This window comes from Rhamphochromis sp. 'chilingali' (genome assembly GCF_963969265.1).
Source record: "Rhamphochromis sp. 'chilingali' genome assembly, chromosome: 20".
NCBI lineage: Eukaryota > Metazoa > Chordata > Actinopteri > Cichliformes > Cichlidae > Rhamphochromis > Rhamphochromis sp. 'chilingali'.
Window position 1 is genome coordinate 8,050,739 of NC_137947.1, and position 19,234 is coordinate 8,069,972.

At 42.1% G+C, this 19,234-nt stretch overlaps 2 protein-coding genes across 4 annotated transcripts; both read right to left on the minus strand.

Moving 5' to 3' along the window:
• Positions 1-148: 148 nt before the first annotated feature.
• On the minus strand, positions 149-12,321 carry inpp5f (inositol polyphosphate-5-phosphatase F). Of its 3 annotated transcripts, none has more exons than XM_080868066.1 (20): positions 11,848-12,321; positions 10,014-10,094; positions 9,451-9,587; positions 8,628-8,753; positions 8,292-8,477; positions 8,145-8,201; positions 7,591-7,789; positions 7,256-7,435; positions 6,880-6,947; positions 6,355-6,479; positions 6,169-6,246; positions 5,947-6,067; positions 5,680-5,808; positions 5,169-5,286; positions 4,867-5,065; positions 4,664-4,735; positions 4,510-4,583; positions 4,196-4,324; positions 4,002-4,089; positions 149-3,859 (listed from the first exon to the last, which is right to left on the minus strand). In XM_080868066.1, exons 1-20 carry the CDS (start codon positions 11,942-11,944, stop codon positions 2,695-2,697), a joined length of 3,429 nt encoding a protein of 1,142 aa, XP_080724192.1. In that variant the 5' UTR covers positions 11,945-12,321; the 3' UTR covers positions 149-2,694. The 3 variants fall into 3 exon arrangements, with proteins under 3 accessions (XP_080724192.1, XP_080724193.1, XP_080724194.1); XM_080868067.1 differs by having other exon boundaries at positions 8,292-8,459; positions 11,848-12,320; XM_080868068.1 differs by lacking the exons at positions 9,451-9,587; positions 10,014-10,094; positions 11,848-12,321 and adding an exon at positions 9,121-9,373.
• Positions 12,322-13,049: 728 nt separating this feature from the next.
• On the minus strand, positions 13,050-18,969 carry bag3 (BCL2 associated athanogene 3). Its single transcript, XM_080868130.1, has 4 exons — positions 17,683-18,969; positions 15,571-15,906; positions 15,105-15,449; positions 13,050-14,962 (listed from the first exon to the last, which is right to left on the minus strand). The coding sequence occupies exons 1-4, from the start codon at positions 17,878-17,880 to the stop codon at positions 14,237-14,239; spliced, it is 1,605 nt and encodes a 534-aa protein (XP_080724256.1). The 5' UTR covers positions 17,881-18,969; the 3' UTR covers positions 13,050-14,236.
• Positions 18,970-19,234: the final 265 nt, after the last annotated feature.

A 19,234-nucleotide genomic window follows, 5' to 3' on the forward strand; every position in this document is an offset into this window, starting at 1 on the left:
TCTTCCTGGGTTAGTATACTGTGCTGTGCTGTTAATACATTTGACAGTAAACATGCAGCAATCTTTTAGTCACTTTTTATTCCAATGAAATATCTGCCTAAACAAGTGTACAGTGCACCCTGTTATCAAGTAACACACCCAAAGAAGGTAAGAATAAATAGGATACTTTTAATATACAATACAATCTCAGTACACTGTGGAAAACGCTGACAGCCAGTTGGTAAGGATATGAACACAGACATCCAGATGAAACCATGTTAACGCAGGAAAAATGTGCTTAAACAGTGCAAATCAAATGCTTGGAGAGCTCCAGCCACAATGGGAGTGGGCAACCACCAGACGATAAATCAAGAGGTGACCGCAAAAGCACTTGGTGTGAAAAAACGGAAGGAAAGACCAAACTTTTAGCCAGCAAATACAGGATTGACTAGAACAGGCGACATTTGCATATAAAAAGCAAGACACCGACACTCTAGCACTGTGGACTCTTTCAGGAATGTGGAGGATTAAGTTTCCTTCTAGGCTTGAGAGCTGCCCCAGTGTTTGCAATCCTGAATGAAGTTTAAAAACACCGCTTACCCTCTGTGTTAAAACCTCACAGCTATTACCTTGAAGCTTTGGCAGCACCACACACACATAAACACACCATCAGCAGCACCTAGAAAAGCAGCCGAGTCTCATTTATAATCAGACAAAATATACAAGTGTCCCGCATCTTATCTGCTGGTGAGCAAGCCGAATGCAGAAAGGAGAAAAAAAAAAAAAAAAAAACAGGCAAAGGTAACACAAAATATGTGACAGTTTATCTTGGGATATCTCAGCTCAGAGCAAGCCAGATTCATATCACAGTCGGACACCAGCAGGACAGGGCAGCTGTGATTTATTATAATTTCTTCTGGTGTCTATAACAAGATCCTGTGGTAGATTTGTTTTTTTTAACAACAAATTAACTTAAAAAAAAAAAAACGTAAACTTTGTTACAGTGTACACTTCCATATTATAAATAACTGGGATCTCAAAGGCAAGCGGTCCTAAACACCAGCAGCAACAGGATGCTCCGATTTACAGATTCACTGTAAACCACAAACACAACAAAAAAAATACTAATTCTAAAACCTGCCCATTCCCACAGAGAATGAATGTGCCATTATCACAGTGAGATATCCCAACATAAAAAGCTCCGATGACATGCACCAACCCTGAATATCTTTTATACAGTACACAAAATGTAACATGTAAGACTTAAAAAGGTAGATTTTGCCATAAATACCTGATATACATAATCCCACTTTAGTTCCCTATTAAGGCAAATATGCTTTAAGTTTGGGGAGTGCATAAAGCGTCAGTGTTTCTCGTAACTGCGTGGGTGCAGTTGCATATATACCTACTATATGCAACTCGCCTGTCTTTGTCAAACATGCAGTTTTCAATGTATAACGCAAGCTAAGGATTTAGCTCAAATAAACCCTCATCGTGTAGGTAATTATTATAACCATTACCAGAATAGTTATTTCAATACATAAATCTATCAAAAACAACTCCAACCAGATGTTTTCTGGTTATTCGTGGTTAACAATGACAGTACTGGGCGTTCTTTTCAAAATATAATGCTCATACCTCTTTAAACTTCACCTTAGCATCAATACAAAAAGCCTAAAAGACAGCTCTACTCAGAGACAGACAATACTCACTGTACATATCAACAACCAGGATACTCTAAGTTCTTAAATAGTCGTTATTTCTACAGCGGTATATCTTCTAAGTTACACTCGACAACATTGATATTACATAGGATTACAACATAGATTATGTCGTCTGGCTAGTTTCTGACAGCTATACAAAGGGTACTTTTCAACACAGAATAGTCCTTTGGGAATCACAAAAGATATTTGGTTGGTTTCTACGACGACTGTTACAAACTGAAGGGCATTACTAGCTCACAAACGCCATTGAGTAGCCAGGATGAGTTTATCCTACAGTACATGATAAAATCAGAGTTGGTCTTTCGACATGCAGCTAACTGCTTACCTGCGTCGTCAAAAATCGGTTGTTACCATTAACCTCACACTCGAGCATTGTGGGTAATTAAATAACTTCGGACTAAGGACAATAACATGTTTACACACGGAAATACTCTGCATACCACTCTCAAAGTATATGAGTTTAAAAGCCTAAATATTTTCTTTGTTCTTGGTTGTTTGTCTCTTGAGCTAATCATATAGTAGAACTATTTCTGGAGTGACTTAAGTTGGATGGAGCACTAAGACTTTGAAAATTATTACACCCTCCAAGTACTCAAATTTCTATCAATATGCCATATTTTTTTTATTCATCCTAGGTACTGTGCACTACTATGCTGAGACATTTATTCAGCATTCATCTGAGAACTAGTTAATAAACCATAAAAGAGAGGAGCGTCAGTGTGCAAGGTTGCATGGCAAAAGATCTATGATTCAGTGCCCTCGAAAGTAGAGTAACCCATACATATGTGCACGTAAACATAGTAACTACTATGATGGGCTTTGGGGTATTTTTATCAATTCTGTACAAGAGTCATTATTAACATGGGCAAGTTTAACTTAAGAGCACATTTCTTGGCCGAGTAGTGACACCATGTGCAAGCTTTTGCTACTGCTACGTTACGGGAAGTTTATACATGACAAACGACTCCAAAGTGCTGCTACAAGGAAAGCACTAGATCTGAATGATCCTGGTCTGGCACTGTGTAAACATTGCCTTCAACTCGTTCTCTTGGACCTCGTTGACAGCTTCTGGCTCGGGGCTTTTCTGTACCTTTGCAACTGCAAAATTGATGCCCTGAGTGAATCCCGCCTGGGTCATGCTGGCCACCTGGACCATGGAACTCTTGATCTTGGCAAAGGGGGACACCACTCGGCTGCCGTTGCTGTCGGCAGGCGAAGGGCCGAGGCTGCCCTCCACCTGTGAGCAAGCGCTTTTCTGAGAGCCTCCTGAGACTGCAGAGCTAGGCTTCTGGATAGTGAGGAGGCTGGAACTGGAGGTAGAGGATTGGACGTCTAGCTGGGATGGCCTGGGGAGCTGAGGCTCCTCCTGCTCCATCTGCTCTGAGCTTGGCTGCTTGTTTGAGTCTGCTGGGTTCTTTTTATGCACAGGCACTGCAGGGTTGTGGAGTGGAGGTATGGCAGCTTGTGGCAGCTCTCCGAACACCTCAACAGGTTTGGTCTGTGCATCCTGGATGAACTGGTGGCAGTAGGCATCGATGGGAGTACCAAAGTCAATGAGAATGGCTTCTTCAGCCACTGAGGCAGCCCCGGGAGACTTGTCATCACTAATGTGAGTTGAGCTTTCTTGCTTCCCGTCACAGCCCGTGACCCGGATAACAGAGGGTATATTTAGCTCTGCGCTACCGATGGACTGGGAGCGGCTGCCCAGTCTGGGATTTGATGCTACGATGCCGCAGCTGGGCAGCACATAGTCCACATTTTCTAAGGACCCAGAGCACGGGTGCTCCGGGTCTGAATTATAAGAATCTGAATCTGAAGAGTGTCCATAGTTTTCATTACCAATGTCTTTTAGGGCTCCCGTGCCAGCGACGTTATCTGATGTCTCCAAGCTGCTGTCCGACTTCCACAGGTTGACATGCATAGTTGGCTTTAGAAAATTGACTTTTACATCAGGCTTAGAGAAGCTGCCCAGCTTACCGAGGGGCTTGAAGGGGCCGATGTTCACATTTGTCTTGGTCTGTTTCACTTTCTGATTTAGAGTGGAGAATTTATTGAGGATAAAACTTTTGCCTTGTGCAAGGCCGGAGCTCCCTTGAACTTGGTCAGCAGGTTTGTTCTGGATCCCCATGATATCCTCGTGAGGTTTACTCTGCCGCCTGGAAAACACACGCAACTTAAGTCACAGCTCTAGCTGCTGTCTAAAAGTTGGCAATGCAGTCTGAATGTTTAACTTCGTTACACTGAAATCATATCAAAGAGAGACCGAGACGAATGCTAATCAGCATAATTTGTACTTACCTCTCCAGCTTCTTTTCAACCACAAGCAGGTCATTCCCTGTAGCCTGCTTAGTTATGCGAAGCATCTCAGCTATGCACTGCAATGTATCTGTGAAATGTCACAGTGTTAAGTCTTAAGCAATATCTGCACAGTTTAAAGTGTAAAACTAACTTTTTCTCATTTTATTTAAAGAATTCAAATAGTCACACACTACCTTTCCCATCATCCTCGGGATTTCGCGTTGCAGCTCGCAGCGTGTGAAAGTATCCGCTAGTTTCCTCGTTCTTGAAGTGCAGCCGCATACAGCAGAACTTTGGCTTCCCGAACAGAGTAGGCTCAGGACCTGCAATGCGAAGTGCAACTTCTAATATCCGTTTGTAGTGATTTGCTTCCGTTTCATGAATCATAATGAGCGCAGATATTTCTAAAAGGTTACGGAAGAAACTGTTAAGCACACTTTCGAGAAGTGTTGAATGACTCACTGAGTCTACAAGAGCTCTCACTTCTCCTTGGAGTTTAACTTCTTACCAATTTCGATCTTTTCCAAACCCTCTAAAATGAGGCGTTGGTACTGGTTGACTTTATCTGCTTCTTCATCATAGCTACAAGGAAATAAATGTACATATAAGTCAAATATAAGAGTTGGGGGTTTTTTCTTTCGCAAATTTAAGGTTCAACTTACAAGGCAATATAGTATGCTTTATCAGACAGGAGCAGCAGCACATCTTCATCTTTGTTGGTTGCATCAATGAGGCTGGTGGGAGATAAGAGAACAGTGGGATTAAAAGAGCACGGAAAAGCCTCGATGGAACTATAGTTCAGCTATATCCTGATTATATAAAGCCATTAAGCATCAACGCACAGTCAGAACAGCATTTCGCTCACCTCATGTCACAGTTTATGAGGGCCCAGCCTCCGTGAAACTTCTCATCGTCTAGTAACAGCAGCTGCATGTAGGTCTGCAGGAGGAGGCTGACCTGCTCCTGGGCCCCTCTTTGGCTCTCCTTTTCTTTTTCTTCATGCTCCTTCTCTTTACTGAAGATTGAGTAAAGGTCCTCCGTCACTGGCAGGCCCATCATCAGGTCTGCAGACAGAAGCAAAAGGAGTTTTAACAAATGCAAATTAAGGATTGATTTCAAGACACTATAGGTAGAAACCAATATGAGTAGTTTTTTGTTTTCAAATACCAATCACTGCTTGTCTGTAAGCATCCCTAAAACGGTTCAGATAGTAGCGATTGGCTGAGTTCACCCCGTCCTTCATGACACCGGCCAGTTTCCTTTCTCCCGTCCTGGTGAAATCCCCCTAAAATAGGACAAAAAGTGTTACCTTTAACTCGTCGCACTGCTTTTTTTATTTAATTATTTGACGACCTGAGTGCAGTGCTAAAAGGTTATGTCCATATTTGTGACATCCCTTTTTGTTTAAATATGGCTTACCTAACACTTGTGTATTTGCACATTCACAGTTATTGCCCAATATGACAATATGTGAGAAGTACTGTTTCTGTTTTTAACACTTTTTTCTCTCTGTCAAGTCTTCTAAAGAACATTTAGAATACTAGATGCTTCCCTGTGTGTCATTTGGTTCTGAAAAGGTGCTGTTCAGTAAGTTTACAGTAGGAAAACATTACACTGTACTCAGATTTGGGTAGCACTTCTAAGTAGGATTATCCCAGACCTCATACAATTAAGATACCTTGAGAGCTGCTGTGCCAGCGTACTGTCTGCTGATGGTGTCACCGTTGTTTGCCCACATGACCTGATAAATCCTGTAACACTTGAGAGGCAGAGGCTGCTCTGGAGGCATCACACCCAATTTCTTCAGCTGCAGGAAGAAAAGCACACATAAAATGCAATCCTTGATATTTATAATGGTTATGACCTTTTTTTTCTTTTTTTTTTTAATAATCAGGATTTCTAAAATATAAGTTATCATAAACAAAAAAAATCCAGAAAATCACACCTGTTGTTCCATCACTACCCGGGCAATAGCAGCTTGGACCACATTGGTCCTGTCAAGACAGTCCATACAGTTTACTCTGAAGATGCCCTCCTGCTTGCAGATTACTCCTGCTTGGTCCACCCTGGCAGAGGGACACACAACCAGAATCAAGACACATTCACAGAAATCGCATTTTGACACCAAACCTATCATGCTATAGTGCTCAGGTGGCACGACACTTACCAGGCCCACTTCATGTCAGTGATGATGTCAGAAATGGCATCTGTCAGTATCTGCACATTCTCAAACTTCATGCCGCGGCTGAGAAACAGGATACAAGAACCATACAGGGGAAGTGAATGTACTGTGGTCATATATAGATTGTGAAATTCGTGTAAAAGACGCTCGTGTAAAAAGGGTCTGTCTCACCAGTGCTCGTGAAAGTCGAATGAAACATAAGTGAGGTTAGAGTTGTTGTACAGGAGGACTTGTTTCAGATATGCATCACCAATTATCTTCTCCCGCCCACTTTGATCCACCAAGTTAACGATGACCTAAAGAAGACACCAAAAAGTGCTGTCACTGGATTTTTAAGATTTTTGGGTTCAGTGAAGAGTGAAAACATAAATATTAACTTTATCACATGAAGAAAAAAAAACAAACTGGGAAACAGGCTTAAGTCTTTAAAAAAAAAAGCCAACAGCTGAGCTCATCACAAGCTTAAATAAAAGTACTGCTACACTACTGTAAACACTATCTGAAATAATCCAAGCTACTGAAAAGCAATGTCACTGATCATTAGCAGGATGTTCTGTTTTAGTTACAACAGGAAGCGGGTTATGCAAGCACTATGTATAGCTGCAGACACCACAACCCAAAGTAAATAACAGAAAATGCATTTAATAAATAGCCTAAGCGGATATACGAGTATGCACTCTGGTGAGGAACACTCACCTGCTTCTTGTACAGTTTAAGTTGTTCTTCAAAGTGAGCAGCAAAGTAGGTCATAGTCTCCTTCTCTCCTGAAATGTCAGGTGAAAATATGCATTAAAAACTTTTTTATTATTATTGATTCTGGTGAAAGAGTTATTTATGTTGTTTCCAATGCAAAACAAGGAGGCAGTCACAGTTAAAATAATTTACTGATTACAATCTATAATTTATGCAAGAAATAAAAAATAATAATAATCAGAGCAAGGGCAGAGAAGGTAGGCTACAATTTTTAAGCTACCAAAAAATTTCATGAGAAATTGCTACTGGAAAGATTTCTACACAAAGAGTGTCAGAAACCATCAGTTTAGGTCTAAATACAAGATAGAGCTCTACTGACCTTTTTCTATCCGTGGCCGGGGGTTGTAGCGATACCCTGCCTGACTCCAAAAGACAGGCACAGAGCCACGAGTCTGCACAAAGGACAGAGTGTGGCTGTGCACGTGAATCAACTGCTCCGTCTCCACATAGTTAGCTACATGGCCGTCTGTATCCACTCCTCTGCGTTTGTACCGCATCCCTTTGGGGGAGAATAATGCATGTGTATTTATATCCTGGATCATGCTTCACTTGCAGACAATAAATCAGCTAGCTACCAGAATGTGCCTTAATTACTTGTTGCAGCCCATGCAACTGGACTGAATCAGAGCATGACTCCCCTAAGGCAAACTCTACCTGCGCGGTGGCGGCTACGTCTGGAGATCAGGGCCACAGTGAAACGAGGATGGATGTCATCAACACAAGTGATCTCCTTTGGTGGGGTGTCAGGGCTGCTCCGCTCTTCATCAGAGGTCTCATTGTAGTTTACCACCAGTTCCTCCACCTGCACAAAGCCCTGGATGATTGGTATCACCCAGAAGTCAACCTCTGGGACCTGGAACGTTCAACAGACATTAAAAAAAGAAAAATAGCCAGACAGATTAAAATTTAGTTTGAGGCCAGGTTGATAAGAAAGTACTTTGCATCCCGCCTTTGAGTATTTTCATGCTGCTTTTGATAACGCCCTGGCATTTATCAGTACATACAAAATGCCACATTTAAACAGCATGACCAACTACACTCTTTTAAGCTGACTATTTTACAGAAAATACAATGACTCTGTAAGCAGTTTTCAGGAGAACACGGTGTTTTCATTTAATTCTAATTACTCAGGCCTGAAAATAGAAAAGCAGCACTAAGCAGACGCTCTCTGTATTTCCCAGTAGATGGGTGGGGCGGATGTTCAATACCTGAAGGTCAATAAGTTCTTGGATCATGTGTTTATTCCAGAAGAAACGGTCATCCACCTTTAACACAGAGTAAAAACACAGTCAGCCACAATAAGGAGTTTGTGTAGTAGACATAAGCAGAATAAAATAACTTCAATAACTCCAAACCTGCTTCCACAGAGGCATGTCAGACTTATCAGAGTCTCCTTGACGCTGGACACTGTTTGTCAGGTCGTAGGTCATGCTGTAGTAGAAGGAGTCTGAGTCCATGAATATCTTGTACAGCTCATCCAGCAGCCGCCTCTCCAGGCGTTCCTTCTCTTTGTTTTCCTTGACCTGGAAAGCAGGGGAATACTGGATTGGGCAGGTGGAAAGAAAAAGTAAGTCAACAAAAGAAGGAAATCCTAGAAGAACTTCAAAGCCTTCACTAGTTTGAAAGAGAGGAAAGGTAGGGGATCAGTTTCAATATGATAATCCATGCTTGTGTGTAAAACAAAACAATACCTTTTTCTTGATGGGCACAGCAACATTAGATTTGATCTGACTTAAAGTTTTCATCAGCTTGGACTCATCTGGAGACTGGGCCAGCTTCTCTGGTTTGTCGATGCCAAAGTGATGCTTCTTGCAAAGCTGGAAAAAAAAAGAAAAGAGGATGGTCTATCAAATTTCTGCAGCTTTACAAATCGAAACATGATAGTGATATTTAGACCATCAAACACGTTCAATGGGACGAGGACAGAGTTGGAAAAAAAAGTGAATTTGGTATCAAATGTCAGATATTAGATAACCTCTACAAAAACAGCCAAATAGGACACTAGAGTAAACTATAGTAGCAATACTACTACAGGGCTGCTGTAAACAAGCCAACATCTACACTGATGCACACACCAGGATTTCTATGCACAAAGGGAGACACGTGTTCATTCTGCGCTATAAGGGACAAGTGGACAAGATTTAAAAGCCATTGTGCTAACAATCCACCGCCATTATTACTCACTTGGAAATATTCTGTCTCACCATCCACGAAGCTCCCCTGAAAAACTCAAATCTCAGCAATCAACATTCTTTGCGGTCTGCTGCAGTTATTTTATGTCTGCATGTATTTTTTTTTTTAAACTAGATATGTGCGGGCAAAAACAAAACTTATCTAAACAACTTCTACACCTCAGTCCATTCTCAGAGCTGAATCATACACTGGCTCATAGTGTATTCTTGGATACATTAATACCAATTTAGGATTTTAACTGTTAGAAGTACTGCCCAGGGAACTGAAAGCATGATTAAAACAGAAGTTAAAGAGCAGAATAAACAGCGCATGTGTGCACACCTCCAGCTCGAGCTCCTGAGGCTCTTCGTCAGACAAGGGGATGACGGCGATCTTGGTGATCTTGTAGACTTTGTGGTTTCCCGGTAAGTGGCCGACCAGCGCTTTCTGACGGATTAACACAAGGCCGAGAGGAAGATCTGTCAAGAGGAGGGGAGAAGAAAAAAAAAAAAGGTGGGGGAGTTGCATCACGGGTGCAAAATTCCTCACATTCTGAAAATGTGTGAAGAAAGCAGCTGCACATCGGTCATTAACGGCAACACAAGAAATCTCTTAAATAATATCGCTTATACTAGAATGTATAAAAACAACAAAAGCACTCTGCATCATACAAATCGGGGCTTGTCATCAATTGAATCATCAGTATTGATTCACTCCTCTTGATTACTACACAGATTTCAAAGCTCTTTCACACATTTCTTTTCACACCTTTACTGGTGAACAAGAAACATCCTGAGCACCGGATGATTTGGCGGCTCAAAAGTCCAAGCACACACAGATGGAAAGCACTGGCGAGAATGCGCCTGCTCTGCGAAGTGTTCAAAGGTCTTCCGTGCTCCACGTACCTGTGTGAAGCTGTATCTTTCCAATGACACCTTCCACCAAACCCAAACACACTGGGTTCCAAGCTAACAGCAGGTCTGTGGCTGAAAGAAAAATACAGAGATGAAACACGACAACAATGCTGTAATACATGCTCTGCAGCATATAAGAAGCCATAAGTAACATTTTTCTGCAGACACAGTTTGTCTGGGTTTTTTTAGTCACAGTTTTGCATATGAGTTAATCAAACAAAAGTACAGTAGTCATGACAAAACGACAGTCATAGTTGGCTAGTGCTCTGTTACATGCAGGAACTTGTTTTTTTTTTTAATTAATACTTAGAACACTCTCAAGCCTAGATGATGTGAACGCTGTGTAAAGGTGGTGACAACTCACAGGCAGTAGATTTTCTGTCTCAAACTTGTAAGGTCTCTCACTGTTTGTTCGTGCATATCTATATAAAATGACAGCTATACACTTGCAGGAAAGTCTGCCTGCTTTCATTTTATTGAATAAAATGTGATATGATGCATGAAAAGACAAGCTTTGCCTATTTATTTATTTTTTATTTCCGAACACCAGGTCAAGTATAAGGTCAGCCCAGCAAATAAAACGCAATGTTCTGCATTGGTGAGAGATTACACATCACAGTGGAGGAAATTGGAAAAATGTGAAGGGCGTGGCTAAGGGTGGAGAACATGAACTGTAAGCTGCCCTAAACAATGAGTCTTCCTGTTCCACAAGGCAGACAATTTAATGTGCGGGGGAACCGGCTGGGAGGGTCCCCACAAGAAAGGTCTAGAAAACGGCAAAATTTAAAAAAAAATAAAAATAAAAAAAAAAACGTAAAAAAATCAAACAAACAAAAAACCAGTTAAAAAAAGTAACAACAACAGCTTCACATAGAAAGTACAATCAGTGAAATACTTAACTATGTGCGAGAGAGTGGAGTGGAAACGCAGTGAGGAGCGGAAACCCTTTTTCCAATTAAATAATGAAACAGTGGTGCAACTAAAAACCTGTTCAGGATGGCTGCACAACCATACTACTTCAACTGCCACAGGGGACAACCTGCACAGCTCTTGTGCTGACTCTCATAAAACTTTTTCTTTCCCTTCTGCTGGGAAAATGTTAATACCACAGGCCTTGGTATTCATTTAACATCAAAGCATGTCCAATCATTAGTCACAGCTGAGCCAGTGTTTCAGTACTCGCTTATGTGACTCAACAGCCAGAACCTGGCAATAACACTCAATATGCTAGCTTTAAATTTTGGTCTGTATGCACTTTTATATCGGAATTATATTATAATTTAGCTCTCATTAATCAATCACTTTTCCGGTTTTTTCACCTTCTCGTTGTCTTGTTTTATATCAGATTTGTCTTAAAAAAAAAAAAAGAGCTGAAGAGTGAGATGCACCTTCCAGTGTGTAGCATAAAGAGCAAAGTCAGAAGTTTGAAGTCTGTTAGGGGTGTTGGCACTATCGAAATGAAAGCAAAGAAGCGATCATTTCAAAGCTTGGGATCAATGCTTGAACCATTAAAAATACCGTTTAGCAAGCATTTGTTGTGTTTAACGGAGGCAGGTAAATTAGCTTCGATCTAATAATCATCAAAGGGTTTATCACAGAGATGAATACGCGTCAGACACGAGAGATTAAGGTTGCTGATGTGTTTGAGGTGCACTGGGACAAAACCCAATGAGCACAGTGATGCTGTCAGCTTAAAACAAGCCAGCAAAAACGACGCTTCGTCTTGACTTTAGTGGTAAGTCCAAATGTTAGTGGCACTGTAATGTAATGTTAAATGGCCGGCTGCAGCAGTGAAAAGCGACATCCACATCCAGTACCTACGTACCAGGTCTGACGGTCATCGTCCCGTCTTTTCGGCTGCACCACAGAGCACGGTCCCCGCTCTGAAGAATGTAGTCGTCTTTAGCTTGAAACAACTCCATTTTTGTCTCTTCAGGTTACACAAAAACAAACAACTAGCTGGTCCGACAGCCCGGTCCTGGTCCTTCACGTCTCGACGATTAACCGTCGATAGCCTCGGTTAGCTCGTTTCCCACTGGCTCGCGTGCTACTAGAGCTAGCTACCTAGCGAGCTAGCGGGTGCAGCAGCTGGATGCGTGTCGGATTTGTTTATTCCACTTCTGCGCATATTGATACTCAAACTCGCTCTGTACCGGAGTAGTATCCCTTCCCACGGTCATGCTGGACAGAGTGAAGGCGGCTACACATCAGTGAGTGAGAAACAGCCCCGAGGTGAAGCAGCGGTGAGCCGTTCAAGACGTAATAGGCTGTTTCCTGGTCTAAACAATGACACGTGACATCCGTCATCACCGGTGTGTGCAGGTACTGATCATAACCCCCCCCATACTGTTTACCATATGATTACTGTAATTGTTAACTAATCTTATATTTACACTTTAAAGGACTAAGAAGCAATAAAAATGTTACCAACACATTTCCCAGGTGTTATTATTTAACCAGCCACCCTATAAGGGCACAATACCACAGCTAAACCAGTACTGGGCTTAAATCTGAATGATAAATGCTTTCAAAATTAGGCGGTTATCTGCTTGAATAACCACCAGAGAAATATAATATAATCGTTAAACTCATGTTAGAGGTTAAGCTCATTCATCAGTGAAGGGCTCATTTTAACTGTCCACACCCATCCAGGAAAAAGAGGGCAGAAATGTTCCCAGTCATGATTCACTGTGAGCCTTAGGGAACAGGGAGGGAGCAGCTGACCTCACACTGTGTGATAACTGTTAATCTCACCATGGAAAAGTCTTTAGCAGGAAATAAGGCAGACTTAAGACAGCTGCCTACTAGGCACGGGACACGTTTGCATTGGAAATGGAGGATACACATACTTGTGTTTATTAAAATCAGGCTTGATTTGGTAGCTGGCCAAGTGGACATATACGTATACATATATACAATTCAATTACCTGGTAATTTTCTTGTCCTTGAGTAAACGATTAACATAAAAACATAAAATAAAAAGGCTCACACTTTGAGAATCTTTGGGAACCCAAGCATCAGTCAAAATTCATGTCAAAGTCATTTTATTTTCAGCCATACCAACGTGAATTTCTTTCATCAAAGCTACTAATAAACCGTGATCAACATTAAGCCACGATCTATAATTTCTGGTTAAGAGTGTTAGGCAGATGGCTTACAGTCTTGTTAGAGTAATAAATTACTACACAAACAGTGTGATCATAAAACTGACAGACTATAGTGTTTTGGGGGGTATTTTATCGCTGTTGGCATCTTTAAGGCTTTTAGGGCCATTTGTGTGTGTGTGTGTGCGTTAGTGTTATTACAGATTGTGGCTTTGGTAGTTATACAAGGACATTCTGACAATCTCTTAACTGCATCTCCTATTTAGCACCAAGTGCTGATTGTCTCACATCTCAAGTAAGATACAAATCTCACCCTCCATTTATTATTACACATTCATTAATGTACCAAAATACTTCATATAATGATATAAATACTAATATCATGATTTGAAATAACGAGAAAACCAATTCACATACAAACACTCAAACACATCAATCAAAACTCCTTTAACTGATATACTTAAAACGAAGTGCTGCTGATTTTCAGCATGATACAATTCAATGATGGCAAAGTGCAAAGACAGCAGAATCAGTAATGCACCAAAAAGCAGCTTCTAATAAACATATTCACTGTGTTCTGTGACAAAGCAGCTCCAACATGGCCATGTGGCGATAAAAGGGGAGAAATGCTTTCCTTGTTGACTCAGTTTAGCAGAGTTCTGCTTTAAAGCCCCGACGTTTGCACTTGTGTACAAACACGTGTACCAACTGGATTGTGAAAAGCTTCGTATGATATTCGATCAGACAAAAGGCAATTACACATGACATTTCTTAAGAAAATACTTATGCTTCTCTTCCATTTATTGAAAAAAGGCCTCTTATTTAACCCTTGCCTGGTATTTGTTGTCAACCAATAATCATGACGGCCGTCTTATTATAAAGACATCGGCACAACATAGAAGGCAACAACATTGGCTTGAAAAAACATGATTGCACTGAGCTACCATCAATTATGTGCTGAATGGCTGGACATACCAACACTGTTAATCAATGCATGCAACTTCCACAAATGCTGTAGGTAGAGGAGGAGGAGAGTTAGTCAGAGCAGACTTATCCACTATCAAATATACAGCAGGTAATCCCTCTTGACTCTTTTTATGAAGTGTGCAGTCATTGCGATGTCTCCTTTGTCATCTCAATGTTCTCCTTCATGCTGGGCTCTCCTTTCTGTCCCTCCATCACAGTCTCCTCCAGTTGCTCTAGTTCTTCCAGTATGGTCTGGACGCGACGGACTCCGTCTCGTCTCGCTTGCCGTACGTCTGAACGGCCCTCCGGGTCGACAGAGTCCAGCGCTAAGAGCTCTTTGGTGAGCAGCTCCTCCAGTAACAAGTATTTCTTATCATTCTTCTTCCCATCAAAGCACTTCACCTCCTGCTCCAGTTTAGCGACTCTTTCCACTATCTGCTGTACCTTAGCTAATCCTGGGTGGATGGGACCCTGAGCAGCTTGTCCAGCCTCTACTTTTCCAGGTGGGACCTCTGGAGGAAAAGATTTCGTGTCCTGGGGCTCTGGTTTTGGAGGTATTTGAACTGTGATGTCTGAACTGTGGTGTTGTGGTTGTTCAGGTTGCTGAGGCTGTGGAGACGTTTGAGGTGGTGCCTGCTGAAACTGCTGTGGCTGCTGGAACTGTTGAGGTTGCTGAGGTGGAGGCTGCTGGAAGTGTTGAGGCTGCTGAGGTGGAGGCTGCTGGAAGTGTTGAGGTTGCTGAGGCTTTTGGACGTCGGCTTCTGTGTGCATCGGCTGGGGGAGCTGCGTGTTCTCGGGTTTCTGCTGCATGCTTTGTTGTTCCTGCTCCATTTTCTGTGGCGGCTCTCTCGTGAGGATATGCTGCTGAACCTTAGAAGTCAAAAACAATTTATTGGAATCTGTCAAAATCTAGGCCACAGCATGCTAACAGGGAAATCAAAGCTTTATATATATCTGAAGAAAACAAAAAACAACAACACGCCAAGTGAATACACAGAAAAAGTAAAATTACCTGTGGCCTTTCTCCCATCACTTGTGATATAACAGGTGACTGGCTTCTGATGTGAGGAGGGAGATGAATGGAGGCAGTATCGCGGTGCTGAGGAAACAGAGTTGGCGAAGCCTGTTCCCGGGGGGGCTGCATTGCAGCAGAGTAGCCGGGCCATTCATCTGTCTGAAGACGATGGAAGGGCTGCTGATGTTCTGGGTAAGGGATGCGCTGAGAGTAAACTGAGGGATTTAATTGAACCTGTGTCTGTCCCCCTCCACCTTCATGAATCACTGGTATAGGGATATAACCAGACTGGAGACCGGTGCTGCTGGGACGTGAAGGTTGGTGATGCGTAACAGTATAAGCCTTAAAAATAAATGACCAAATTAAAACAGTCAAAATTCAGTAGTTGTTTGAAAATTGGAACATTTCTGCCTACTGTAAACATTATACTCCATCTGGTGGCACATTTAAACTCAATTCCCACCTCTGGTGTCTGTGAGACAGGCGAGCTGGTCTTTCCAGGCTCAGAGGAGGAGCTGTCTGACGGGCCATGTAAAGGCGATCTAGGCCTGCAGTGGAGAACCGGCGTTGGGGAAGGTGTCCGCCCGTCTGTCCGGATGTTCTGTGCAATGCTCGGCTGGATGTAGGAATAACACGGGTGCTGCTGCTGCCTCAGTTCTGCGCCTTCATGAAAGACTGGGATGGGAACATAACCTGGGCGAAGAATGGGATGCTTCATCTCCCTCACAAAGGTCTTCTGTGTCTCCTGAGGACTTAGTTCTGGCTGTATGTTGGGTCCATTTGCTGACACTTCTCGAACCTGAAACATAGCAATATAGCAATCTATATAACCTTATACTCAGATGAATTACAGTTGCTATTGTAGTTTATTGCAAATTTTAGGCATCGGTTGATTACAAAATGTGCTTTAATATATTTTTACCCAACTTATTCTTGCTCATGGGTGTGTAACAGAAGCAACATTACTTTTATATATGTTAAATATTCAGCTATAAGCTCGTCCACTTAAAGAGTTACATTTAAGTCCACGTACAACAGGACATTTTACGATGTCCCACTAAATGTTTTTTTCAAACTATTAAGGAATTTTAAAAAGGAAAGTGTTTTCCGTCCTGAGGTAACTGCAGAGGTTACAGTTTAAAATGTCACAATTTCGCAGAGGGATGCCAAAAGTATCACCTCATTGAATCTTTGATATGTGAACCCACAGGCTCTGGTGTGTTTCCCGTCAGACAGCTTGCTGTTTCCGTGATGAATATTATTGTTGATTGTTTCACAATCAGAGTAACATAACCTGGATGAATGTCCTGACTTATCCAACAACAACAGTTAGCACATCCTTGGATCTAATAATATCAGCCAAACATTAGGATTTTTACAGAGAGAGGAAATGTGGTTTGCTTTGATTGAAAAAAAAAAGAGTAAATATACGAGTTCTTTCCACATAGCACAGTAAATTCTTTCTTGAGCAACATTTATTCATCAAATCATATACAATCCCAGGATACATTTGTATGCATACAAAAGTAAAATGTAATTAAAAGAAGGGGCTGGGTACTACAGTGTGACTAGTAAATCGATGCTTTAAATGTCCATTTTCTACTGCAGAAAGGCGCTTGTTTTCTATTAGTATTACTTTAGAATAGACACCTGCAGGTGACAGCTATGGATGGGTACAAGCAACAGGTCTGCCAGTTCAGCACTCAGTTAATGGCATAACTGAAAAGTGACAAAAGTTGTACCAGCTGCCCAAAACACACCCAAAGTAAACACCTACAAAGCAAACACTGCATTTATCTGTAAATCAGTGGCATTCTTCCAGTAGGACTAAAGTAATGAAATAGCCGTGAACGACCCTTTGCCCTCTGCCACTATGGGACACTCCACGCTGCCAGCACCATTGCACCAATTTTATCCCCCAACAGCTGTGTCTTTCTAGCAGATTCCTCTGGACGCTAACTTTGGACAACAGCGTCTCTCTCTCTGAGACGAAAGATTACCAGCTGGCAGGCTGTGAAGCTCACTTCAGCCCACGGGTTTTCTCTGCAGACCTGTGCGCTTTCACAACACGGTTTTTAATACAGCTGAATGCGATACGCGGGGGGCAGCCAGCGCCCGGCTACAGCCGTACACAACCGAAGCAAGTGGACCAGCCTCGATCCTTGTAAGGGAAAAAGTTTAATATGAGCAGGACGTCGCAGCAGTGTTTTCCACCGTGAAAGAAACACATTAAAATACCGGGGAGCTCATCATGGGTAGCCTTTTGCATGCTGCAGAGTGAGTCATCGAGTAATAATAGTGTTAGATCATGACTCGGGAACATATCAGAGTTGATCACCCGTTATAATGGGCTTATGAGCTGTCCGTGAGGGGGAGGCAACGGTGCCAAACAGGGCCTACGGTCAACAAGACTAATATATAACAGTGATGTAGCGCAAAGGCTTCTGCCGCTTTAACAACGCAACAAACCAAAACATGCACCACAACCGACGCACGTCGACAGAAAAAAAATAGCGGCGAAACTGCCGTTAGCCGTTACCGTTAACTAACCAACTTTATCCCGCCGCTCTTTTACCTTTTTCGTGTCGTGTCTCGGGTCATTCCAGGTTGTGGTGCGGTTGTTGTGGTCCACGAAGAAGGGCCATCCAGTCTGAGGGTCAATTTTTACTTCCCAACCGAGGGGGAGAGGGTCGTTGTCATTACTCGCCATGGTCAGCATCGGTGACTGTGTCTTCATGCCGTTCATATTGCTGGCTGTCGAGTACTGAGACATTTTATACGGGCGACGGACGCTTTAAAGATTCCTTCAAGTGACGTGGAAAAGTGGGCTGGAAGTTTCTCGAAATAGCAGGGTTAATGTTGGGGGCGGACAGCGCTGGATACAGTGGCATGGGTTCCCAGATTTTTTATGTCGCAGGCAGACCCCCCTCACATAGGCACAGAGTAAACCCTCGGTATTTTTTTTTTTTTTGCCCACCCCACCAGGCAACCTTTTTTTTCATCTTTGCTGTAGCTAAATCACAGTGTCCTGTCTGGGCAGAGAAGAAATCACCCTTATGTGTACAGTGGGCACTGTGGACCTTCCTCAGTTTCCCTTGCCCCTGGACCATTTTCCAAGACAAGGGAATCCCAAAGTGTTTGCTTAAAAAGATGTTCTCCAAATAGATGTACTCAGACTCCCACGTGATAAATGCTGTCCAAGGGAACTCAGTCTGGGTTTGCATTGATTTGGTGCACAATTATGTAACTGGTGGTGTGATAAGTGTGGGCACAGTGACACGTCTAATGACTGATCTTTCTTAATCAAAGGACTACTCCAATTGTGCCCTGTACTACAAGGAAAACACCAGTGCAGCAAACCTTTGATTTCGTGGGATTAACAGTGTCACAAAGGTTCGACACATGGATTTTTAAAGGTGTTTGATATTTTGGACATTGCAGGCAACGCCATCTAATATTTGCATTTTGACACTCCAGAAAATACACACGTGATTGACAGTAATAAAATATGTGTATTAAGTAGCTTATGGGAGCAATTCGTTTTAATTGGATATCTGCCTGCAAGGAGGGGAAGCCAAATTTAATTGTTGCAAGCCTGTCAATTATATCACCGTTAATTACCCATCGCCACGCTTTTCTTAATCCACCTCAGACGGTTTCTTATGGCTGTAAAAATATCACGGTTGCGCAACACAAATTAGAGCCAGTAACATTAAAGAGTGAGAGTAACTAAAGTCTTTTTAAATGGAAAATTACTAGTAGACTTAAGAATGACAGGGGATAATTTTTTACGCATTTGTCCTTTAATAAAAGTCCTTCAAAATAAAAGCGCCCACCATGCGCCAAGTTTAAACCACAAGGAAAAAATAAAAATGAGGGGGGAAAGAAAAAAAAAAACACAATGTCTTTGGCTAGTATAAAAAAGTACAATTCTTTGGTACTGTACACCCAGGGTTATCACAACAGTTCAGGCAATGAACTCAACAATCTTGTTATTCAACTTTTTTTTTAACATATATGTTGACATATAATTTCCTTCCATCCCCCACTCCATAACCACTGCCTTGTTGTGACTAAATATTTAAAAGAGTTTGTTAAAAAAGCGTGAATGTACAAGTCAAACGGGA